Source organism: Mus caroli, chromosome 18, assembly GCF_900094665.2.
Source record: "Mus caroli chromosome 18, CAROLI_EIJ_v1.1, whole genome shotgun sequence".
NCBI lineage: Eukaryota > Metazoa > Chordata > Mammalia > Rodentia > Muridae > Mus > Mus caroli.
The window spans coordinates 41,262,858-41,289,318 of NC_034587.1; the positions used below are offsets into that span (position 1 = coordinate 41,262,858).

At 38.5% G+C, this 26,461-nt stretch overlaps 2 protein-coding genes across 6 annotated transcripts in view; one reads left to right on the forward strand and one right to left on the reverse strand.

The window, feature by feature from the left end:
• LOC110285129 (serine protease inhibitor Kazal-type 11) overlaps positions 1–26,461 on the reverse strand; it is a 97,112-nt gene that overhangs the window by 53,228 nt on the left and 17,423 nt on the right. For 2 of the 5 annotated variants that reach the window (XM_029472105.1, XM_029472104.1), the window contains exons 3-4: positions 19,209–19,276; positions 4,542–4,607 (exon numbers count right to left, since the gene is read on the reverse strand). The exons of 1 other annotated variant lie outside the window; for it this stretch is intronic. The gene's annotated coding sequence lies outside the window, so the exon portion shown is untranslated. The remainder of the gene's footprint in view (positions 1–4,541; positions 4,608–19,208; positions 19,277–26,461) is intronic. 2 more of the 5 variants (XM_029472107.1, XM_029472106.1) reach the window with 2 other exon arrangements.
• LOC110285169 (neuropeptide Y receptor type 6) lies at positions 5,077–12,618 on the forward strand. The gene is made up of 2 exons (XM_021151154.2): positions 5,077–5,302; positions 10,246–12,618. The coding sequence occupies exon 2, from the start codon at positions 10,431–10,433 to the stop codon at positions 11,544–11,546; it is 1,116 nt and encodes a 371-aa protein (XP_021006813.1). The 5' UTR covers positions 5,077–5,302; positions 10,246–10,430; the 3' UTR covers positions 11,547–12,618.

The window sequence follows — 26,461 nt, forward strand, 5'->3', positions numbered from 1 at the left end:
TTTCCCCCTTGATCACTAATTGAGAAAATGCCTTACAGTTGGATCTCATGGAGGCATTTCCTCAACTGAAGCTCCTTTCTCTGTGATAACTCAGCTGTGTCAAGTTGACACAAATCTAGCCAGTACACACATTTAGTGTTTTAATTTTTACTTAGGATCAGAGACCTGGCTATTACAGCCTAAATGAATCCAGTTCTACCAGGCATCTTTATTAAGCCAATTAGTCAAGAAATCAAAAGTAAAAGGTAAAGACAGAATAATTATTCAGTGTGGCCACACTGTGAACACAGACAAAATTTAGCAACCCTTTACATCCAGCTCAGGGGGGTCTACAATAATGATAACTTTTTAATCAAAGGGAAGACTTGTATAATTTATCAGTCCAGATCAAGGTGTGGTCCCAGTTATCACTGAGCCATCCTTGTCTTGGCTTTAGTCTCTCTCACAAAGTGTTCTGACAAAGTATCAGCACTGTAAAATCTATTTCTGAGAAAGTAGTTTTCTCTATGGAGAGAACCAGGCTTGAGCCTTTTCCTTCTTTCACCATGAGATTCCTGGGGGAGACTCTAGTAGCCTTAAGCTCCTTGTTTTGGTCTTCCCCATATCCTGACTGGAATTTATACAAGTATCACTTTTTTTTTACATGTTATAATTATTTTTGTTAGATATTTTCTTTACTTACATTTCAAATGTTTCAAATCCCCTTTCCTGGTTTCCCCTCCAAAAACCCCCTATCTCTTCCAAGCATTCTCATTGCTTTTCCATATGTTTATATATATAAACAGTCTGTTTCAATACTTCAATCTTGAATCTGTATGTCATAAGTAAAAGCACAGACAGAAAACGTGTTAGTATACATTGTTAAAATCAGACAGCTTGTAGGAGAACCATCTCATAATAACTACTTAGCTTCAGTTGTTTTGGAAGAACTAGGAAAGTAAATGCATTAGGTTGTTGCTTTGAGACAGGCTGTCAACATGAGACTTGGCTAGAGTCAAACTTATAATCTTCCTGCTTGAGCTTCCCTGGGATTATAGGAAAGTGTCACGACACTCATCTTCATTTCCAGTCTGAAAACCAGCATGCCCACACCCCTGGTGTCAACAATATTTCTGAAGACATTGCTGATTCACTTTTGGTCGTTTTGTTCTGTGGTAAGATTTGTTCCATTGGATTTGTTTTTGTGGAGATAAGTGGCGTGTACCAAGTTGCTGATGTCAATAATCCAACTTTTCACAGCAGAGAGGTCTAGAAGGAATGGTTTGGAGGCCAGACACAACCAGAATCCACTCTGTTTGTCTTGTGGGGAGGGGGGTGTGATTAAATTCTCTTGTTCAGGTTAATGTGCTAGAAGTAATCTCACCAGAACATCAACAAGTTAAGGGAGGGGGGGGGGACTACATATTCAGTTGGCCAAGAAGGAAGCTGGCTTTGACTGCCCTTCAGACGGAGATTACTAGGAGGGAGCCTGGTGGCCATGGAAGTTATAGTTGGACTTTGAAGTGGACAGCAATTAAACAGCAATTACAAGGGTTAGAGCATCCTATGAGTGACAACATGAAGGACCTTTAAAGGAAATAGATGTTTCCATTTAATTTTCAGAAAGGAGCTTCACTAAAAGAGATTGCACAGAGTAAAGAAATAAGAGAGACACCTGTCCTGGACATAAAGCAGAGAGCCTGGGGGGAGGGGGGGGAGCAGGGTAGGGGAGCAAGAAAGGGAAGCAGGGAGGAAGAAAGAGATAAAGAGAGAGAGAGACAAAGAAAGATTGAGAAATTATGATGAGAGTAATTTAGGGGCAGGAATCCTATACTTTTATCAAATTTTCCCTATAACTATTTAAACAAAGTGGTAAGTGGAAGAAATGCTCATACAAAAATGGCAAAAGAAGTGTAAACTTTTTGTACCATAAGAAAGATATGCAATTTCTGTTACTTAAAGGAAAATCAGATACCCAAGGGAATTTTTAATATTGAATATTAGCAAGTTACACTATTTCCTTGGTCTGATGTGTCCGAGAAGTTTTTCAACTTTGTCCCTTCCAAATGATTTTTAAAATGTTCATGTAGTCCTATGTTCTCAATTCATACTTAGAAATCAGTCTGCTGTCATCCTTTCTATTCTTAGGAATAAATTTATCACTTTGAACTGCACATATGTAGTGGGTTTGGCCTAATGCTGCTTGTGTTATAATGTTAATTCTAGTTCCCAAAACTGCTTATACAAGTGTCTGCATGTAAGACACTGAGGGGCCCTGCCCCCAGTTGGTTCTGATTGGTAAATAAAGATTCCAGCAACCAATGGCTGGGTAGAGCAGGCAGGGGTGGGACTTTTAGAATTCCCAGGCTGGGGGCAGAGAGAAGGGAGGAAGAGAGAGATCTGCAGGGAGGGTCTGGAGGAAAGAACACACCATGCCAGAGGAGAGTGGAGGACAGATACACATAGCCATCATGTTAAAGAGCCAGGAGATCGAGGCCCAAAGAGCTGCCCAACTGGGTCCAGGGCAACCAAAGAAAAATATACAATTTAGTAAGTTGTAACTCAGGATTATCAGCGGGAGGTAGATTCTAACAGCATGGAGATTAGGCAGTGACCCAGCTATTGCTCTGTTTAAGGCATCTGGAATCAGAACAGCCCAGATCTCACTTGTGATGGTGAGGATATGAGGAAAGAGGAATACTTATTCATTGCTGATGGAAGTAAAAACTTACACAGCCACTACTGAAATCAATGTAAGAATTCCTTAAAAAGATGAAAATCAATTTTCGGCAAGATCCAGCTGTACCACCCTCGACATATCCTCAAAGGACACTATATCTGAATACAGAGATGCTTGCTCATCATGGTCATTGATCTCTATTCATAAAAGCCAAAAAAAAAAAAAAAAAAAAAAAAAAAAAAAAAAAAAAAAAAACAAAACAGAAACAACCTAGATTTCTGACTCCTGAAGAATAGATAATAGAGATGTGGAACATTTACACAATGAAATATTCACCTGTTAAGAAAATTAATTTCTCTCCTATTGAGTCAAAATTCAAGCCTTTGTCTTGAGGATAGCTGAGTAGTTGCATTGTTCCGTTTCTCTACTTCCACTGAGCTAGGACTGATTCCATCTTCCTCCATATTCTCTAGCCAATTTGCTTAAAACTACCTCCTAATTCAAGCAGTTTAGAAATGGTGTACTCCCTGATTATGATGGTTACTCGATACTAGGTATTATTAAGCCTCTCCTACCTGGCAAATGATGGGTTCTCCCTTCCTCAGTATTAACTATATCTAAGGAGTATCTTCCATTCTTTCTACCTCTGTTTCTTCCCCATCATTGTCCAACTATTCCCAAGATTTCTGAGGTCTTGGGTTCTAGGAGAGGCTCTTCAACACAGATCTACCTTGGGCTCTCTCTGTAGTTCCTAAAGCTACAAAGAACAGAATGCCAGCAAATCCATCTCATCTTCCCTATTGCCTAGTTTACTCATTGTACATAAACATTCACACAGAGAGAGAAAGGGGGCACTCACTTCAAAGAAACAAGAAAATGAGAGGTAGTTTACTCCAGTGCCAAATTTGAGTACTGAGACCCATAAAAATGGAACTAGGTTATCCTGGTTTCATGTTTCCATGTGGAAGATGTCTCATGAGGTCTTTTAGTGGCAGAACAAAGAAATTCATAAATCAAGGCAAGTTTAAAACACATTAATGGGTACATCAGATAGCCAGTTACAAAAAGGAGGGGTTTTGTCTTTTTCAATAAGACTCGAATGCTCTCTTATAATACTCTTAGCTTCTGGGTTGGTGGAAAACAGTGGTCTTTTAAATCAATAGATTACAAACAGTTGTTAATTATTAGTCACAGGAAGTTAGTATGACATAGAGGTGGGCAAAGGATTCAGGAAGCTAGAATTAACCCAACATAAGGTAACTAGAATATGGATCTGCAACATTCCAACTTCTCCATATCACTGGAGTTCTAGTCAATCAATCTTTCAGGTGCACCTTCTTTTCAAGAATTCTCACTGGTAGTTTCGCCTATCAACAAAGCATCATATTTTGTGCATACTAGTGGCCACGTATTATTTGTGAAATACTGTAAGTTCCCTAGTAGCTAAGAAGGCTCATTGTTAGGATCTGATGTAGATTAGACTGAGACTTGGACAGAATACCAATCTTCAGGAAAGAATAATCTGATAAAAAATTAAGAAAGAAATTTGTGAGTCATAAAACCTATTAGCCATTATAGTCCATATCTAACTTATTTTTTCTTATGCCCTCTATAGTGATATAACATTTCCTTGTGACATTTAATAGGACTACTAAACCTAGACTTAAAATAATCAATAGCACAGTTTGGCCTAACAGAGTGAACAGATGAAGGGGACATGTGTTTTAAATAACCAAAATTTGAATAAGGAATAGTCTCCTAATGATATTTCAAGTATAAACCATTTTCAGTGTCTACTTTCATTTAGAGCAATAGTCAGTCAATTGTTATTTTCAAAGTCATGTATAAAAATTGCATTTCTATCTGCCATAGTGGTACACACCTGTAATCTCAGTCTTCCGCAGGTGGAAGTAGGATCATGATCCCAAACTCATCCTCAATTACAAAACTTCAAGGCCAGTCAAGGTAACATGATGCAAAAAAAAAAAAAAAAAAAAAAAAAAAAAAAAAAAAAAAAACCTTTTAATTTATCTTTTTCTAAGAAATTCAATATTAATTTCAATTCTTAGAACATTTTATTAGTTATAAATTATGGCACGATATAGATAAAATCCATCTATTGAGTAAATGAAAAATTTCTACAACTAGCTACTAATGTATACTAATAATTTTCCAGGGACTTATAAATTAACTTTAAGAATTTTACAAAGCTACTCTTGTTCGAAAAGTGTCACTATATATGCCAGAAAATGCTACAGATTTTCCAGACGGACTTTTATCATCTCTGCAGACACTAGAGAGTGGCATTTGTGACATTTTTTTCACATCGCTTAAGCAGCTGTAGCTAGGCTTCACTGGTGCCAAGGTCCTGACTCCTCCCTTCATGCTCTGCAGTGGCCTTCAGCACCCACTGGATCACAGAATTCCAACTTCTCTGCCTGGATAGTGACTCCAACTCCAGGGAATAGCTTCTGAAGTGAAGCTACGATAAATACATCAGGACAGGAAAAGAAGCATTGGAACTTGGAGGGAGGGTTATTGTGACATCCTTCTGCAGGGAAGTCATCTTTAAGAATAGCACCACTGAAGAAAGCAAGCACGTGGAAGATGAAAGCAGAGTAACAGACTGAAAATTTCTAACAGGTAAGAAACTGGGAAACAAACTTGTCAAAAATAAATCTTGTAAATAGGGTTTTCGGATATGCGTTTTGTGCTGATATTCAGTATTATAAAATCATTAGAAACTAGAATTCTTCTGTTTCCAAGTTTAATAGCACCAATGGAATTCTTGTTTCTGTGATCTTAAAATCAAATCCATAGCTTTAGAATGCACCATAATAGGTATACAACTGAGTTTTTAAAGAGCAAATAATGGAGTGGAATAAAGAGGTTTATATAATGTTAGTCAGGCCAATTGTACTTTTTATTAAAGCTAGGAAATAGTACGACATGTTTCTTGATACTTACTGTGGATACTCACTGCAGATCTTCATTCTTAGGGATTGATTCTAATTGTATTTGTCTATGTTGAACTATTCATTTCACTGGTTTTTTTTATTTAAATGACTACATATACAAAAATATGGCTTGATAATATGGTATGGAATATACAATTCTAATTGATTATGAACAAGTCAGTGGATCATAGTTCATAAATAAAAAATTAAGTGCCTTTCCTAGTGAAAGCATGAGACAATGTAAAGATCAGGATAAGACAGCCTGCCTTGTCGATACATGACTGCTTGGTGAATGAACTAATAAATGTGCAGTACTTTAAAAACCATTAATGCTCTAACAACTAAAGATTTTATTTGCATTAACATGATGATAGAATTTGAGGGGTTTGATCTTTGAAAATTAAGGAAAAAGTGTGAGTTCAGGAGTGTGTGTGTGTGTGTGTGTGTGTGTGTGTGTGTGTGCTACAGAATATTCCTGCCAATTTTGAACAACTAAGAATAGAAAACATAGAACATTTTAATGAAAAGTATAACAAGAAAATAGTGGCAAGCATGTAGAACTCTGAAGGCCAGGAGATTTGAGCTGAGCTCATGGTGAAGTCGGTCAAATGAGGGCAGTACAGAAGGATTACTTTCAAGCCAAAGAGTTTAGAGTTTCTTTATATTTCTCAATAATGTAAAATATGTTTTTTTGTTTTCCTAAAATGTATCTAGAGTTAAAGGAAGAGGAAACAGAAATTAGAGATGGGCAGATGAACAGAAAATGAAGGTGTTAGTGATAAGAAAAAAGAATGATCAGGGACAATACAATCCAAGTCTGTACCCTACTTCACCTTTCTTCCCTCCAATAAGAATTGTGTTAATTAAAAAAGAACACAACATAACAAAAAGACATCAAAATAAGTAAATAAAATCTCATTGAAAATTTCATAGAGTAATTATCTTATTTTGTTCATCTTAAAATATATAAATCCAAAATATTTTAAGTTAATTTAACATGAAATTATTATACCACAATACATAAATGAAACACATCAAGGTAGACACTTCATAAGTAAGATACAATCAAATTGAAGGTTAGAGATTACCTACCTCTGTCATGTGCTACCCATATATTTAAATAGTAGTCACTCGTTTATTTGAGATCTTACATCTCCAGCATGTCTACCAAGCAATTCAAGATGAACATTCCTAAAATAGAATTGTATCCTAAGAATCTTTTTATGACTTCAGTTCCAGACAAGAAGGATTTACAGACTGAAACTTCAGAGTTACCAATTAAGTAAAGTGCAAAGCCCGCGGTGCAATTTAAGGCCCATATTTAGGGATTTCCCTGCTAATCTTTGAGCTGTGCAGAGAGCATTTGGGTAATACACCTCTTGCATTCATCTCTGAGTCCCTCCCAGATAAAGTCCATCCAACACTTTTCTGACTTTTCTGAGCTCTGAGCCTCTCTTGGAATTTATAGACTTGAGAGCCATTCTTTCCCTTGAATAGTAATCAACCTACAAAGGAGTAGGGAGGTTTCTTCACAGCCTTGTACTTGCTGTTGATGGATGGCAAGTACCCCCATCCTCTGTGGACACATTAACAAGAAAGAACAGATAAAGGCTGCTGATATTTACTCCTTGCTTACTTGCTAGGGACTCAGTAAAGTTCTATGCATCTGTAAAGAGAAAGCTGTTATCAGCTGTAGTCCCAGGATTCATAGGAAGTGTGTTTTTCTAACAGACAACAAAAACTGTAGAGAAAATCAGTTATATGAACACACACACACACACGAGACAGAGAGATAGAGAGAGAGAGAGAGAGAGAGAGAGAGAGAGAGAGAGAGAGAAGATAACTTTAGCTCCAGCTAATTTCTTGGATTTTCTGAGACTTGATTTTTCTGTAAATTAGACAGAACTAGAACATTCCCACCCCTTCCCACAAAAAATTCTACCCAAGTGGCAGACAATACAATAATGAACACTGTTTAGCAGTTTATGAAATGTTCTTAAGATACCATTTCATTGACCATTATGAAATAATAAAGAAGCCATTTTTAAATTTAATTTGACTGATGAAGAAGTTGAGCACGAGCTAGCAGCAGATATGACCTCTGTGAGGAAGCCCTATACCATGTTAGCACACCCAACTGCATACCCAGTTACTGCCCATCTCCTTTTCTTTCTTTTTCCTATCTAAGTGAATTTTGTTTGATAGAAACTCTTTAGTTAGAAATCAAAGCTTTCTATTTCTCATCTGTAGTTCTGGTCTATCAAGTGACATAAAAAGCTTGAATATACTTTGAAATGTCCCTTCAGCCAATATCTGTGAGCTTCAGATGTGTAGAAATCCTTATGTTTTTAAACATGGCTATTTTTCCTTGTCACCACATCATTGATAAGTTCTTTTGGCTGTCTTTATAAAGTATATTGTGTTTATCATTGGTTCTATTCAACCAGAGTATTTTTATGGTGTTCTTCATTGTGGTGTTTATTGTACAAGCAAAAAGCATTCTTGAGGTTATTTCTTTCCAGTAACAATCTTCTAAGCCTTTGAACTCAGGGAAGAGCAAGCCAAAGTAATTTCACGCTGTAAAGAAAAGTTCATGCCCTCCATTCCTATTGCTCAGTCTCCTTTATCACTGTTATTTGTGTTTCTTCCTCCAAGATTCCTAAAGAATAAACCAATATGAGGAGGGTTGGTTTTTACATCCTTCCCTCTCTGCCCTCCTTCCATGTGTCCTCTTTAGGATAGAAATCTCACCATTAATTCTTTATTCATTAGCTTTGTGGTGTCTTCTGATATAAATAATTTCTCTGAATATGATCACTCTAAACTATGCTGAGCCATGGGTCCAGGGCTCCTTATCCACTGGACATTAGAAGAAATCTGTAGGAAGGAAGAATTGGTGGAAAAGATTATAAACAAAATTAATTCTAAATAGTAGATGTCTATGCATTTAATTCCTTCTTTGATTCCCAAAAGCTGAGGAAGAAACCAAACATTTACTTCATCCCAGAAAAGGAAGACACAAAAAGAGAATGCATAAACTAGTCCACAGCACCTGTGTTCTGTAATCCTAGCTCCCATCTTGAAGACTTTAACCTAGCTCAGGGCAGTGGAGAGGACAGTTTTTAACAGCACATACACTAAACATCTACTCTCTCCCATATGTTGAGGATGAGAGAATAATTCAGTTGCACATTGTTACTTAATTGTCACAACTCAAGCAGGTAGACATTATTTACCCCTATTCTTCAGATAGGAATCTGGCTTAAATCATTTTCAGTAATTCTTTCACTGGGTATATCCAATCTACAGCCTGCAAGCTACATATAAATGGGTGATGGTAGATATGAGAGTGTCAGAACACAAATTCATGAACACACTTTAAAAATTATAAAACTTTTTTGCATTTTTTTTTGTAACTTAACCACATGGTTCTCAAACATGAACTTTGTAGGAGACAGTGTTGTATTCCAGTGTCAAAAATTCCGGGACAACTGCTTGGAACCTGAATTAATCCAATTCCATTATGCTGCTAGAAATACAATATGTTAGATAGTTTATAAGCAACAAATATTTATTTCTTGTAGTTTTGCTCACTAGTAAGTCCAACATCACTGTGCCGGCAACTTCAAGCATAGTGAGGACCACTGCCTGCTTCACAGGATGATGCTTTTGTAGAGGAGACAAGTACTAAGTCCTTACATGCAAAGGAGACAGAAGCAGCAAAATCCTTAATGGATGCTTAAGTTAAGAGGTGTACAGATCTTTGAAAGAGATGGGACACAAAGCCTTGCTTGTGTTAAGTAAGTACTCTACCACTAAGCTGCATCCAAAAGCACTCATCCCTCTTCATGTGTCCCTAATTCATGACTGGAAAGATTGTTTAAAGCCTGCTTATTTCCTCAAAGTCTCATCTCTTTGTATTGTTACCATGAATAAGAACCAGGAGTTTTGGAATGGACATAAGCACTAACTTTGACAGATACAAATCCAAACATAACCTTCTGGCCCTCATAGTACAATCTCTACCTTAGTGATCTGCACAGCCGATTGGATGAAGAGTTTACATATTCATATAATTCTTAAAGTAGGCAGAAATTAAAGGGGATGGAAATATATATTTGTACTGCCTTAGACAGTCACCAGGATGTTGTTACAGTCTTCATTTGCTGCTCCTGAAGCCTATACTGATAGAAATAATAAAATACTGAGAGAGAGAGGGACAGAGGGAGAGAGAGAGAGAGAGAACAAGGTAAGCGATCTGCTTATGTCCACATTCTCTCAAGAGCATTGTCCTATTTGTAGAATTATCTATATTGTTAAGAATCATCTCCATTGTTAAGATTTTGTGGGCTGGAGATCCAGCTCTGTTGATAAAGTGCTTGCCTAACATGCATGAAGTCCTAGGTTCTATTCCCAAGGCTACATAAAACCTTGTGTGGTGATGAATGCCTGTAATCCCAGTACTCAGCAAGGAGAGGCAAGGAGGATCAGAAGTTCAAGGACATCATTTTGTACATAGTGAGTTTGAGGAAAGCTGGGGTTACATGGAACTCTCTCTCTCTCAAAAACAAAAGAAAAGAAAAGAAAAAAAAACTTCTACTAATATTCTGGATTCTTTTTGATTTTTAGGATCTCAAGAGCATGCTGACGTCATTTATGTGTTTCCATCAGATACAGACAGAGATCATAAACATTTAACTCATTAATTGTATGTTGAGAGTTGAAGAGCCAGGAGTCCCCTCAAGAACCAATGGCCAAACATCCACTGAGGATACACGGAAGCTTAGAAAATCTCTAATTAAAATCCTGACATAATGGAAGTGCTCACCAACCGGACAACACCTAATAAAACCAGTGGCAAGAGCAACAACTCTGCATTTTTCTACTTTGAATCCTGCCAACCCCCTTTTCTAGCCATTCTCTTGCTACTCATAGCATATACTGTGATCCTAATCATGGGCATTTTTGGAAACCTCTCTCTTATCATCATCATCTTTAAGAAACAGAGAGAAGCTCAAAATGTTACCAACATACTGATTGCCAACCTGTCCCTCTCTGACATCTTGGTGTGTGTCATGTGCATACCTTTTACGGTCATCTACACTCTGATGGACCACTGGGTATTTGGGAACACTATGTGTAAACTCACTTCCTATGTGCAAAGTGTCTCAGTCTCTGTGTCCATATTCTCCCTTGTGTTGATTGCTATTGAACGATATCAGCTGATTGTGAACCCCCGTGGCTGGAAACCCAGAGTAGCTCATGCCTATTGGGGCATCATCTTGATTTGGCTCATTTCTCTGACATTGTCTATTCCCTTATTCCTGTCCTATCACCTCACCAATGAGCCCTTTCATAATCTCTCTCTCCCTACTGAAATCTACACCCACCAGGTAGCTTGTGTGGAGATTTGGCCTTCTAAACTGAACCAACTTCTCTTTTCCACATCATTATTTATGCTCCAGTATTTTGTCCCTCTGGGTTTCATTCTTATCTGCTACCTGAAGATTGTTCTCTGCCTCCGAAAAAGAACTAAGCAGGTGGACAGGAGGAAGGAAAATAAGAGCCGTCTCAATGAGAACAAGAGGGTAAATGTGATGTTGATTTCCATCGTAGTGACTTTTGGAGCCTGCTGGTTGCCCTTGAACATTTTCAATGTCATCTTCGACTGGTATCATGAGATGCTGATGAGCTGCCACCACGACCTGGTATTTGTAGTTTGCCACTTGGTTGCTATGGTTTCTACATGCATAAACCCTCTCTTTTACGGATTTCTCAACAAAAACTTCCAGAAGGATCTAATGATGCTTATTCACCACTGTTGGTGTGGTGACCCTCAGGAGAGTTATGAAAATATTGCCATGTCTACTATGCACACAGATGAATCCAAAGGATCATTAAAACTGGCTCACATACCAACAGGCATATAGAAACTGGTAAGCAAAACCAAAGCCCTTCTGTTATGAAAGAAAGAGAAGAAATAGTATGGAATAGGGCAAGGTGCAGAGGAAGCCAGAGTTAAACACATAATATCTTTGGGCCCAGTTTTGCTTTAAGTTAAGCATGTCTATTCCATTCAGCCATAGAACATACAGATATTTATCCCTACCCTTTCCTTTTTTTCCTTTGGAAGAATAATAACTTAAACAACCTAGACATCATTACTGAGGTAGAGAACAAAAATGAGAGAGCATGTAAGGACAGCAGAGATGTCTGGGGTACAAAATTCATGTTATTCGCTGGAATAGCTAGAAAGTTATTAGTTGTGCTGCAGGCAGGAAAAACCCATAGCATGCCTCCTTTGCATCAAAGAAATTCAACTTTCACATGTGAAGCTATAACTTTCAATCACATAACTAGTCAATTAATTAGATAAATCAAAAAGCATCCTACCATAAATTATTAATTAATTATATCTGGATTAAAATTGAAAGCTTGTTTTAACATGTATACTGAACACTATAGTTATAATTAATTTCCCTGTCTGTATCAGACTCTGAAATTGTTATAATGCTCCATTTCTTTTACTTGCAATGCTATTAAGACTAGGAAAACTAGTCATTGATTCAATAGCACTCCAATTATAGCAGAGATCATTTTATCTAATGAATGTTCTGTGTCGATAGAGATTTCATTACAAAACGGCCTTTTATCCTGATGGCTTTATGTATATTAAGCAGGGGTTTGTTATAACTTTGTAAACTGGGAGATTATTATCAACAGTGGCATTATAATTAACTCCAGCATTCCAGAAAATTATCATCTATCTCAGTACTTAAACATTATTCAAGAATATTCACTAAATAAGACCATCAGCTAGATTATTTACAACAAGATAATTGACCTTTTGTTTAAACATCTGTTAGCTCAGAGACTTCTACTAATTCACACAAGCTTTACCATTTCCCTAGGTAAACCTCCCTGATACTTATTAGATTTAACTGCAGCCTATGTGTGTCATATACAAATGTAAGCATGTGTTCTTTTGAATAAATATTCTCCTAATACCTGTGATTATTTCTTTCCCTTCTTGGACTCTATCATGGCCTTCTCCCTTCCTCCTTCCTTTCATTCTTTTCCAATTCTTATCAGAATTTCTATTATTTGCTATGTGGGGGTGAATAAACCATGAAAGCACTACAAGGCACCCAAGGTAAGTAAAATGTGATGGCCTCCTAATATGGGTTGGCAGGTTAGAATCCTGAAAGCACAAGACTCTGACGCCTTAGCAAACAAATGGTTGAGTCTCTCCTTACCCATTCTACCTCTCCCCACTGAGTTCTGTAATTAATATACAATGTAATCCCTTATTTGCATAGTAAAGAAATACCAACCCTAGTTTCATTGTTACCCAACACTACTCAAGTTACTAAAAGCAGGGAATACCCCAAACAAACACCAATGTTCCCTTGTGTGACCCACACTCCTACTGTCTCCTCAACCTGACTCCCCCTGGTTCCACAGTAAGAGTGGTTTATTTATCTGCTTCCTTTACTTTTCTTTTAAATGTCCCATAAACTTTCATAAAACAGAAGTTACTAATGCTGTAACTGTTTATGACTGTCTGGTGTTTATCTTTTAACACTAAAAAGGAGTAAAGAAAAAGAAAGCTTGGGAGACAAGAGCTCATCCTGTAATCAAGCTGTCCTCTAACTCATGGCAATAGACCTGCTTCAGTTTTGTCCTGAGCCACCACACCATGCTCTTAAATTTTTCAAAGGGCCCTCCATTAAGACAGCCCTATAGTTGGAACAACATGATGAACTAACCAGTACCCCGGAGCTCTTGTCTCTAGCTGCATATGTATCGAAAGAGAGGGCCTAGTCGGCCATCACTGGAAAGAGAGGCCCATTGGACTTGCAAACTTTATATGCCCCAATACAGGNGAATGCCAGGGCCAAAAGAATGGGAATGGGTGGATAGGGAAGTGGGGGGGGGGTATGGGGGACTTTTGGGATAGCATTGGAAATGTAATTGAGGAAAATACGTAATTAAAAAAAAAAGACAGCAAGAGAAGAACCATCTGAGAGCTAGACTAGGGTATCCTTGGTTCACACTGGCTCTGACAGGCCCTGAATGTCTGGGTGTGTGCAAAGAAGGCTAACAATAAGAATCCATCAGGAGAGCAGCCAAGTTTGGGCAAGGAAAGCAGAAAGCCTGCCAAAACCCAAGAGAGTCCTGCTCTGATCTGTCCCTTCACACGACCATGGAATGGAGTATAGAGAAAGTTCTGAACTTTCCTGTTACTTCCTAGCTTGGATTAGCGTACGGCCAAAGGAGTCAGTGAGTGACACTTGGAACTCTGAGCTTGTGGCTAAGTTTACCTCAAGCTCTGTTGCTGGGGGCTGTCCCAATTGCCAAGGAGAAAGTTTGATCGCTTGGTATTTTCCTTCCTGTCAGTAAATATTTCCCTTTTTTGGCCACTGAGAAGCAGGTGCCAGGCTGAGATTAAGGACTATGCCATGAAACCCGGCTCTGACATTTAGAGGAACATATACACTGTTTTCTACAATGGCTGTATTCACTTATAAGATTAACAAAAAATTCTGAAAGCTTCCCTTCCTTTTGGCCAGACTGAAAGCTGCCTAGGAGAAAATTCAGACCGTGTAAATGCAAAGTTAATACCAAAGGTGGAGTTAATTTGCACTTATGCACAAACAAGGGTACTACAGAAGAGACAAAAAAAAAATAGTGTTTCAGAATAGCTATGTCCAGGATTTCCTGCATGAAGTCAAGAATGAAATAAAGGGGGAGACAGAAGGTAAGTGTTTCTTGTGAGCTGAAGATCTTTCCCCCATTTATGTGCTCTTCAAATCAAACTTGTAGTTGGGTTGATGTTTCTCCTGAGAGAAAAGCTAAATGGTAGATAGTGGTAACAGGACCTCTAGAACCTGGGGATAGACTATTGTGTGTATTTCTCTATTGTACATAGCTAAAACTGTTCTTTCAGGCTAGCCTCCAAACTTATGGAGACCTTGTTGTTATTCTTTCTATAGAAGCTTCTTACCATCCCCACCCATGAATATAAGATAGAAATAGGCAAAGAAAGAGTGCTTTGGAAACTAAAGAATATCTTGATATTAGTTTCTCAAAATAATTTGGAATTATATCCAATCCTATAAATCAATCCAGTAAATCCTTTTATGTTTATACATATTTATAAATACATACATACATGAGGATAACAAATCTTTGCTTGAAAGTGGTATGTAGACCTAAATATAAAGACTTAGTGTCTGACAGAGTAGATGCTAAAAAGCTATTGAAATACCAACACTTATAACATTTTTGATGACAGGAATACAAACAAAACCACTCTTCCTCCTAGGAGGATTTAGGAACAAAGTAGACTTTTTGGGCTGTCTTAGTCTCTGTTGTATTGCTATGAACAGACACCATGACCAGGGCAACTCTAAATTTAATTTAAAAAGAAGAAAGCTTGCTTACAATTTCAGAAAGTTAGTCCAGGATCATCATGGTGGAAAGTGTGGCAACACATAGCAGGTGCTGCGGTAGCAGAGAATGTTACATCCTGATCAGCAATAGAGACACTGGGCCTAGCAAGGGCTTTTGAAACTTTAAAGCTCAACCCCTGTGACATGCCTCCTTCAACAAGGCCACGCCCCTTGATCCTTCCAAACAGTTCACCAACTGGCAACTACACATGAAAGCCTGTGGGGATCAATCATTCTCATCCAAACCACCACAATAGCTCGAATGCCATTTGGTAATGAGAGATAGCTAACTGACATGTCTTGGAACTGAGTGGAAATCCTCTAGAAGCACCTATTTTGCTGTGCTGGAAGATTCCTGAAGCAAAAAGCTTTTAAAATAAAAAGACTTCCAGGACACCTGGTCTCTAGAAGAATGATACAATTAGAGTTCTGTGAGATAAACTAGATTTTCTATAATGTGAAAAACAAGAGAGCTCTATTCTTTCAGAGAATGAAATTCTTCTTTAACAAGGAAACAATGATGCTAAAAACAAAAGTTCTGGAGTTAAGACCAAAGAATCCAAAGCCTATAAGAAGTTTTGGCATACAGAGGCAAATCAGAAATTTAGCTTAAGATTTGGGCGAATCATCTATCCATCCATTCAATCAAATAAAATGCTTAATAAACATCTACTATGTGCTGAAATGCAACAGGCATCAAGGGAGGCATAAACTATGTTCTCATTGATTTAAGGTCTATCATAAATTATAGCTTTTTAAAAAAATATGGAAAAAAATAAACTGAAATTTTGGGGTTATAGCTCGGTGGTAGAATAGCTGTTTAGAATATTTAAGGCTTGATCCCTGGTACTGCAGAATAAGAAGCAGAAGGACTTTGAGGAAGAGAAGGGAAGAAAGAGTAGAGAAGGAGGGGGGGATGAGACAATGGCAGAAGAGGAGGAAACAGAGGAGAACATAGGTAAAGTGAACAAAGATATAATAGAAAAAGTATATCACAAATATATTTTTCAAGAATTTTCTGTAGGCTTATATTTTTAAACCTACTTTAATAAGTGTACTTAAAGGCTTTAACCTCCCTTCTAGCTCTCCACCCACCAGTGTTACTGGAAAGAAAAGGGTAATAAGGCAAAGGAGGATGTGGACCTGTTTAGAATAGAATTTCAGTCGAATCCAATCTGCATTGTCAGGATATCAGTAGTTTAGTTCACATGAATCAGCAAAAGTACCTCCATCCACTCCCAAACACCATATGAATCAGCAACAGCAGTTTAATCCAGAAGAAACTATGAGGCTCTGCCAATTGGCCCTAATCTGCAGAAGTGGCAAGAAGCTACCAAAACACCACCAGAAGGGTTTTTTTTGTTTTGTTTTGTTTTGTTTTGTTTTGTTTTGTTTTGTTTTTGGTGTGTTTCTGTCTACAAAGTCACAAAAAAATAACCTGCAAAGAGTGGCAAGGCGAACCAATACCACACAGGATCATCTATTATCTGTTGGGTTATATTTATACTCTTATTAAACATCATGTGTTCTCTCAAGCATCCACTCTAGCAAAACAGTACATGTCTTTTTTTAAAGTAGCTTCCAGAAAAATATCATGTGTCTGTTTTCAACAAAACATCCTCCCACAAATCTGCTTCAACAGCAATATTCTCTCATAAGACAGTTTTAGAAAAACATCATATGATACATGTGACTCTCCAAAGAAACCAAAATTTTCCACTTCAATTATTTTTATCTAAGAAGTGGAGAGTCTTTCTGGAAGATGCAGAGGATGAATGGAAGTTAAGCAGGAATGATGTGGGGCTAGTGTTCTCTTGGCTGCTTTGTGAATTCCAGAGAGCAAAGGGACAACACACATCTTATCTCTCCACTCGTATCTCAATCAATCCTAACAATGATATTGAAGGTAAATGAACCCACTCCACTTCAGAAATAAAGAAACTGCTGGTTAGGCATGTTTCCCTGAGTCAGGCAGAGGTAAATCTAGCATCTAATTTGGAAGAATGAGCTATATAAAAGAAGAATGCCCATAATCCAGACAATTACAAGGGTAGGAATTGAAGGGGAAAGTAGGATAAAGTCTTCTCACTAGGACCTACATCTTCAGATCCTACAGGAAACCAATGGTCAGTCAGAACAATTATGCATTTGGGTAAATTTGCAAAAATGGGATTAAAACCTAGTATCCTGACTGGCCCTGACCAGCATTCCTGTCTGCTAGCAATAGTAACATGGGGTATATGTGACCTGCCAGTCTGTTCAGATAAATAACTTCAAGGGGAATTGATGTCCAGATGGTACACATTACTCTTATAGTAAAATGGCCATGCTTTTTATACACATGAAAAGAATGTCAGCATCAAGCTCCTGAATGTTTAGCCAGACACATTAAGTGAAGTCAAGCCTGAGAGATCCATGGAACACGTGACCATTTCTAGGCAAAGCCACTCCTCATCCATACATCTTCTAGAAAGCAGGCCCACAGTCCCTAGAGTTAGAAAAAAAAACTGTACTTCTGCACTCCTGCTGGAAATTATGAACCCAGGTCTTTCAGAATTAAATATTGGGTGTGGGTTCAGAGCCTAAGAGAAATGTTGGGTACCTAGATTAGTGGAAGAATTTGAAATATGGCTTATAAGACAAAAATTCAGCAGGACCTAGTCCTACAATAATTGTAAAGAGACCTTAGTTTCTCATATAGCAAAGAACAGAAAGCACTGGATGGATCTCACAGACTTTCTCATCCTTCTGAGAAGCCACATGAAATATTAACTTGCCCACTGTTGTTAATATCGCCAACTTGTTTAGATTGAGAATTGAAATGAAAACATACATCAGTGTGTGTTTATGAGGGCATTTCTGGAAAGGTTTAACTGAATGAGAAAACACATAGTGAATGTGGGATACACTGATGGGCTAGCATCCTAGACTGAGCATCTCTTCTCTTCTCTTCTCTTCTCTTCTCTTCTCTTCTCTTCTCTTCTCTTCTCTTCTCTTCTCTTCTCTTCTCTTCTCTTCTCTTCTCTTCTNTCTCTCTCTCTCTCTCTCTCTCTCTCTCTCTCTCTCTCTGCATGTGTGTGTTTCTCTCTGTGTGTCTGTCTCTCATATACACACTGTGTGTGTACATGTGGATGAGTGTCTGTCTGTCTCTGACTCAATCTCTTTCTTACACTCTGTGTGTCTGTGTGTTTCTATCTGTTTCTCTGTCTCTTTCTCACACACTTTCTCTGCATGTGCAGGTGGGTGCACATGTGCTTGTGTGTGTGTGTGTGTGTGTGTACTTCTTCACCATGACAAACTTTACACTCAATCTAGGAGACAAAATAAATCATCTTTTCTTTAAATGTTTTTGTCAGCTATTAACCACAGCAATGAGAAAAGTAACTCATAATCTTATTATTTCAGAACTACAGTGTAATTGTATCTATTGTTGGCAGGAAGGGGGACTATTGAGATCCTTTTGAAAAAAAAGATCCTTTTGAATCCATGAATCTGTCATTTTTATCCGAATTCTTCATAGACTTGTTTTGGAGCCCTAAGCAGGAAACTTAATACCCACACCCACACCCTTGTCTTTGTCCATGGAACAGAATTTTTGTGGTGTTGCTTCTAAGAGTGGAGAAAAAAACATAAAACAGGCTATCAAAAACACATATACATAATCTTCAAAGCAGAACTAACACCAACACCCCTCAATTATTCCATAACAGGAAAGAAAAAATACTTTTCAAATTGGGTAAGGCAAAGCAAAAATTACCCAAAACCAGATAAAAAGCATTACCAAAAACAAATAAAGAGACAATAAAAGGAATAACTGAGGCCAATTTCCATAGTGAACAGAGACACTAAAACCCTTGCAGATTGAAATCAAGAACATATACACAAGAGTATTTGGCACATGCAAGTCACCTTCACCCCAAAATTGCAGGAATGTTCTAACACATGAAAATCAATCAATGTAATTGACCACATAAATTGATTCCAGGACAGAAACTACAGAATCCAACATTCCTTCATGATAAAAGTCCTGGCGATTCCAAGGGTACAGTGGGCATATCTCAACATAGCAAAGGCAATATAAAACAAACATATAGCCAACGTCATGTTAAATTGAAAGAAATTTGAAGTATTTCTCACCAAGTCAGAAGTAAGACAAGGTTATTTGCTCTCCCCACTTCTGTTCAGTATTGTGCTTAAAGACTTAGCTAGAGGAATAAAACAAATGAGAAAGGTAAAGAGGGTGTAAATAGGAAAGGGGGGTAAAATAATCATTATTTGAAGGTGACATGATTCTATATATAAAAGGTTTTTAAAAAGCAATCAGAAAACTCCTGCAACTGATGAACATACTCAGCAAAGCAGCAGGAACAAAATTAACAAGCAAAAATCAGTAAGTCCCTTCATATATACCAGTGACAAATAAAGCAAGAAAAAATTAGAGAAGCAACCTCATTCACAATAGCTGCAAAACAAATATATCTTACAATACCTCTAGCTAAGGAAGTAAAAACCTGTGCAATGAAAACCTTAAGACACAAAGGAAAGACTTTGCAGAAGATACTGCTGGGAAGACCTTCCATGCTCATGGACTGTCAAGATTAACTCTGGGAAAATAAATATCATGCCAAGAGTAACCTAAAGATTGACCACATTCCTCATCAAAATCCCAATTCAATGCTTCACAGAAATAGGGGGGAGCCGGGCGTGGTGGCGCACGCCTTTAATCCCAGCACTCGGGAGGCAGAGGCAGGCGGATTTCTGAGTTTGAGGCCAGCCTGGTCTACAAAGTGAGTTCCAGGACAGCCAGGGCTATACAGAGAAACCCTGTCTCGAAAAAACAAAAAACCAAAAAAAAAAAAACAAAAAAAAAAAGAAATAGGGGGGGAAATCATATAAAATACAAAAGGTACGCAATAACCAAAATTATACTGAACAAGGAAAACACTGCTGATAGTATCGTCATTCCGGATTTTAAATTATAATATAGTGCCATGGTAATAAAAACAGAATGGTACTTGTATAAAAACAGAGACATTGATCAAAGGAATAGAATTGAGAACCTTCATAAATTATCCCATGCTCCTACACTTAACTGGTTTTGAAAGGGGGATCAAACTAAACAGTGGATAGTTGGTTCGTGTCCAAGCTTATTATGGGTAACTATACAAAACAGTTCTGCTGACTTCTATCATGTTTGGTTTCCAAGGGTGCAGAACATAACAGAATATAATCAATTTTGGCATTACAAGGTTTCCTGATAACAGCAGAAATATATGAAAAAGTTTCCTTATAATGGCAGGCTAGCCAATGTTACCCAGGCCTTAACATTTTACCTTGGTTTTAACATTACAAATAGGTCCTAATATTTCACCTAGTCCTTGACAATAGCACCTTTTACTTATTTGTACTGACATTACACAGACAGCATAACTGAGGTTCAGAAAGGCTAACTAACCTGTTCAGACATTGCCAGCTCCAAGGGTGGATTTTGTCATCTCCATTACATAAACCAGACAATTAAACCCGTGAAAGATGACGAGAAGTAAGTGGGTTTGACTTTAAGTCAGCATCTGTTGGATTCTGAAGTCTATGTTCTTTTATTTGAGTCCTATTCAATCTTGAATGAATTGTCAATAGCAAATATTCACAGTCGCTTCCTTCATTTTTACTGCCTTTTGTATTCTGACAATGGCTTTATCTGAGCAGGTGCCTCCAAAGGGAAGGCATCAGAATAGAGAGGCGAACACCGAATCCTGGAGTTCTGAAGCAGCACACACTTTCCTGGAGCAGCTGCTGCAATCTTTCCACTGCAATGGTCTTATTTATTCCTTATTTGCCTTTCAGACACTTAGTACCTCCTTACCTAGCGAAGTGACCCCTCTTATCTAACCAGTGGTTATGACAGAGACCACTCCCATTTTCTTATGGCTCACACAGTCCTCAAAATCATCTTCAGTGGTAAAAATCAAAACTACTTCAACATACCCTCTCCTAAACTACCTTAAAAGCCTAATTTAAATGAGCAGTTCCTCAAGAAAGAATCTGGTTGGAATTTTAGTTAGTTGGTTAGTTAGTTGGTTAGTTGGTTAGTTTAGTGATAAATATCACTGTGTATCCTGAACTGACCTAGAGCTCACTATGTAGCCCAAGCAGGCCTAGAACATGGAGTTACAGTCTCAGCCTTCAGGGTGGCGTGTACTACCATGCCCAACAAAGCCTTAACTACTGAGTGAACTGATTACTTAAACTTGGAAGAATTAATTCCTTTGTTTTTACATTTTAATAGTAGAGAAAGTATTCTGAGTCTAGGTAGAGAATCACCCCATAATCAGCTTCCAAACGCTGACACCATTGCACACACTAGCAAGATTTTGCTGAAAGGACCCAGATATAGCTGTCTCTTGTGAGACTATGCAGGGGCCTGGCAAACACAGGAGTGGATTCTCACAGTCAGCTATTGGATGTATCACAGGGCTCCCAATGGAGNAGCTAGAGAAAGTACCCAAGGAGCTAAAGGGATCTACAACCGTATAGTTGGAACAACATGATGAACTAACCAGTACCCCGGAGCTCTTGACTCTAGCTGCATTTGTATCGAAAGATGGCCTAGTCGGCCATCACTGGAAAGAGAGGCCCATTGGACNCGCCAACTTTATATGCCCCAGTACAGGGGAACGCCAGGGCCAAAATGTGGGAGTGGGTGGATAGGGGAGTGGGGGGGGAGGGTATTGGGGACCTTTTGGGTAGCATTGGAAATGTAAATGAGGAAAATACCTAATAAAAAAATTAATTCAAAAAAAAAAAAAAGAAGTCAGGAGTTAAGATACCTAACAACCCTTTTCCAGTGTCTTTGCTTTCAAGTCACCACTAAAGACAAGAGCAAAGGTGGGACTCTGCTGCCACCTGGTGACAGAATTGAGAAGCATTGAAAGGACCATAGCTTGACAACCTAAATGGCTCTGTGGGAATCAAACTCATCCCTGCACTACTTTGGCACTGGGATCTGTAACTCATAGCACACTCTTAACTTTATTCTTTCATTTTACTCTCTTAACAATTCTATGTTGTAGAAGAAACCAAAGCTCAGAAAGAATACTGTGGACAAAAGATCTCTGAAAATAGCTATGCATTCCATTGAACCTTCTATAAGGCTGGTTAACTGGTTAGCACCTCAGTGACTGCAGAAACTTTGGAAGGTTACAAGTCCAGAACCAAATTATTTGGATAACCTTAATCCCTCTTAATAGCCAGTTTTGTATGTGAGCTAACATCTTTGTGACCATTAGGTAAATTCTTTGAAATGTGCAGATACCTTCCCCTCACCAATCACATAGCTAAGAGTATCATCAGAGATGTACAAGGCCAATAGAAGAGATTCCCTGCTTTAATCTACTGTCTCAGTTACAATTTCTATTGCTGTGATAAAAACATCATGGCCAAAAGCAACCCTTGGAGAAGAAAGGGGTAATTTCAGCTTACACTTCCAGGACCTTGATCATGGTGACTATTTCACAGTGTGTATGTCTTAGTCAGGTTTCTATTCCTGCACAAGCATCATGACCAAGAAGCAAGTTGGGGAGGAAAGGGTTTATTCAGCTTACACTTTCCACATTGCTGTTGATCACCAAAGGATGCCAGGCTGGAACTCAAGCAGGTCAGGAAGAGGTCATGGAGGGATGTTACTTACTGGCTTTCTTCTCCTGGCTTGCTCAGCTTGCTTTCTTATAAAACCCAAGACTACCAGCCCAGAGATGGCACCAACCATAAGGGACCCCCCCTCCCTTGATCACTAATTGAGAAAATGCCTTACAGCTGGATCTCATGGAGGCATTTCCTCAACTGAAGCTCCTTTCTCTGTGATAACTCCAGCTTGTGTCAAGTTGACACAAAACCAGCCAGTACGGTTTTGTGGTATATGAAATAATTAAGTTGTAGATAGCTTTTTAAAAATCCTTTGGTTAAGGAAAAGACAAAATATAAACACATGTAAGGTGTAAATTGGGTGTTCAGTGGCTGAGAAGAGAGCGAGGATCCCTCTGGTTTGGTGGTTAGGGTTCAGGTCTTGAAAGTAGATAAAGAAGAGTCCCTATGCAGTTAGCTCATTAAGTCCCCTCCCAAGTCACGCCTTTACAGATCCTCCTCCAATTCCTTCTTCATCTCACTCTAAATGTAAGGTTTTTTCCAATAATTTAAAAGAGAGAATGGGCTTTGAAATATGTAGGCCTTGCTCCAAATCCAATCTCTGATATTTTAGACAACATGGGAAAGATATGGATACACACACACACACACACACACACACACACACACACACACACACCAGCCTCAGTTACTAGACCTATAAATAAGGCCTTATAAAAACATTCATTTAGAACTCATGAGATTTCTTAGTGATTAGAGGTGATTGCTGCCAAACCTAAAGGCTTGAGTTCAATTCCCTGGACCTACATGGTTAAGCTACAATTCCCATGAGATGTCCTGCGACCACACCACAAAACCTCAAAATACTCATATGCCAGTGGTGGCACACTCCTTTAATCCCAGCACTTGGGAGGCAGAGGCAGAAGCAAGCAGATTTCTGAGTTCGAGGCCAGCCTGGTCTACAGAGTGAGTTCCAGGACAGCCAGGGCTACACAGATAAATCCTGTCTCAAAAAAATAAAATAAAATAAAATAAAATAAAATAAAATAAAATAAAAATAAAAGGTTTATGCATATGTGTGAATCCAGTGAAACAGGATGCACAGAGTTGTACGTATGTTGGAAGACACTAAAGGCAATCAAATGACACCTTATCTTGTTATCCCTGTGGTTCACCTATTCTCCACTTGCCTGCTGTCTCCTTTGCCTCGTCCCTGTGTTCCACTTGTAAATTTCTGACCATCCCACTGCCAAATCCCTCACTGGGTATCATTACCTCTGTTCACATACCCCATGCTGCCCTGTGACGTAGCAATTTGTATTTCTCTGTAAGTCTCTTTCCACTCTGCTCTGCTCTGCTGTGCTGCAGACAAGGCAAGAGATACAACTTATTCATTCTGCCCTAGTACTTAGCACAAAATGATTTGAAGTACCAATAGAGAAGTGGTTGGTAAAGGAATAAAATTGTGACTGGGCCTGAGGAGGTGGGGATGAAAATTACAACATGATTCTAAAAACCTTTTTAATATAAATGCTAACCTGGTAATATTGTCCATTAATCCATTGACTCCTGTAGAATTCATTGAAAAGGATTAGCCTTTAAGATGAATTGAGTTACAAGACTACAGACAGTCTTGTAACTGTTGGGAACTAGGGGGTAGATATGCATATGAATAGGAGCCTAGAGCTCAGAGGCAGCTCAGAAATTGGTATAGAACTTCCTCCAACAGCCAGGGCCATGTTGAATATATTTGGTGTAGGAAATGTATTCACTTTAAAATGGTCACCAGGGGACTGGAAGGATGGATGGCTTAGATGCTAAGAGCAGTGACTGCTCTCCCAGAGGTTCCAGGTTCCATTCTCAACACCTATATGGCAGCTCACAACTGTCTGTGACTGCTCCTGGCGATCCAGTGCCCTCATTCAGCCTCCACAAGTACTACCCAACAAATGGTGCAGGTGTGCATACAGACAAAACACCCAAACGCATAAAATAAAAATTAAATGAATGTTTTATTAAAAGAAGAATGGACACTACTTTAAGGCCAAACAGAAGAAGGGGAAAACAGAAAGAAAGAAATCTAAAATGTTCAGGGGTGGTTCCAAAGGGGAAAGAACACTATACATTGTATTAAAATGCACAAGAGACTTAAAGGTGTTGCTGTATGGACGAAGGCTTCATCTCTGCTCATTATGAGACTGTACTCATTGTCTACAGAGTTGGTCAATCCAATATAAAAAATACTTTCAGGCCCTGGAAAGACAATTACAATTTTTTCCAGCCATTATTTTTTCAAATGTTTCCCTGGTGTCTCTGCCCATTTACCACCCCAGTGACACATCCCACACATGGTTTGATATTGCCCCACAGCCTGCTGATGTGCCATACTTTTGTCCCCAGTCTTCATTCTCTGTACTTTATCCTGAGTAGTTTGTTATTACATCTTCATATGTATTAACCGTGCCTTTTACTGTCTCTAATCTGATATGTTCCATTTGATATATGCTCATGTCTAAAATTATGGCTTTAGCTTTTGTATACCTCCCATCCTTTTCTCTTGTTCAGCTCGTATTCTGTTTTGCCTTTTTGAGAGCATGTTTCTATTTGATGTGGCAATGCCATTTTCTCCTAACTATAATCTGTGTCCATCCTGAATTCTATCTCTATTAATTCTATTAAATTCTATTCATGCTGTGGGTTACATGGTCCTATCTCTTTGGAGTTTCTAAACTCTTCCCTGGATGCCAGACTTTATATCGTCTTCCTTCTGATGAGGACAATAAGCTAGTGATGTTTGTTGCCCAAGGTATAAAAAGCATTGGTTTGTAAGATTTCTTGAGTTTTTTTTTTTCATTAAGTTCAGATAGTAAATTCTGTCCCTAATATACTATAGATAGCAATGGAAGGCCCTGCATACTCTATCAGTGTTTATGCCTTAGCCATTACATACCATTGATTGTTACCACGAAAAGATAGTCAAACACCATTTGCCTCCTACTGGGACAACATTATACTGCCTGTGAAGCAGTCATGGAAAGGAGAACAGAAATTCAAACTTGAATCTGGTCCGTGAACTAAACCCAGTAGTCAACATACAGGAATATCTCATATTGTGCCACAAGATGCAATCAACAGAATCAATACTGCAGCAAACTCCATGTAATTTATAATTAGTTTCCAGGTGGTGGTAGCACACTACCCTGGTTCCAGCACTTGGGAGGCAGAGGCAGGTGGATCTCTGAGTTCAGAGCCAGCCTGGTCTGCAGAGTGAGTTCCAGGACAGCCAAGGCTACACAGAGGAACCTTGCCTTGAAAATCCGTTAAAATTTTTAAAAGATATAAAAAATAAACAGTTTCCTCAATAATGAAATTATAAGCTAACAAAATGACAGGAAGACTATGGATTAGAAGAGACATTTTTTTTTAAGATAAGAAAATCTATTCAAATGTGCAGACCTTCTCTGGATCCTAATTCAAACAAAATACAAGACAAGATTATGCCATGGAGATTTCAACTCATATTTTATATTTAATGCTATTAAGAAGTTATCCTGTTGAGTTAGGGAAGCAGAAACCGGCCTGAGTAGGGCCACAGGCCTCATCCAGCCAGATCAGCGCCAGAGTAGCTTGAGCGCAGGGTTGCCTGACACCCGCCAGCTACCCACGACCCCCGCCACAGGATTTTGGGACTGCTGGTGAGTGGAAAACAGCTTCTGCTCCAGTCCAATCACGCGGGACCTGAGACTGCT

Coding starts and splice junctions, on each gene's coding strand:
- LOC110285169 (XM_021151154.2), top strand. CDS start 10,431: ATGGAAGTGCTCACCAACCGGACAACACCTAATAAAACCAGTGGCAAG.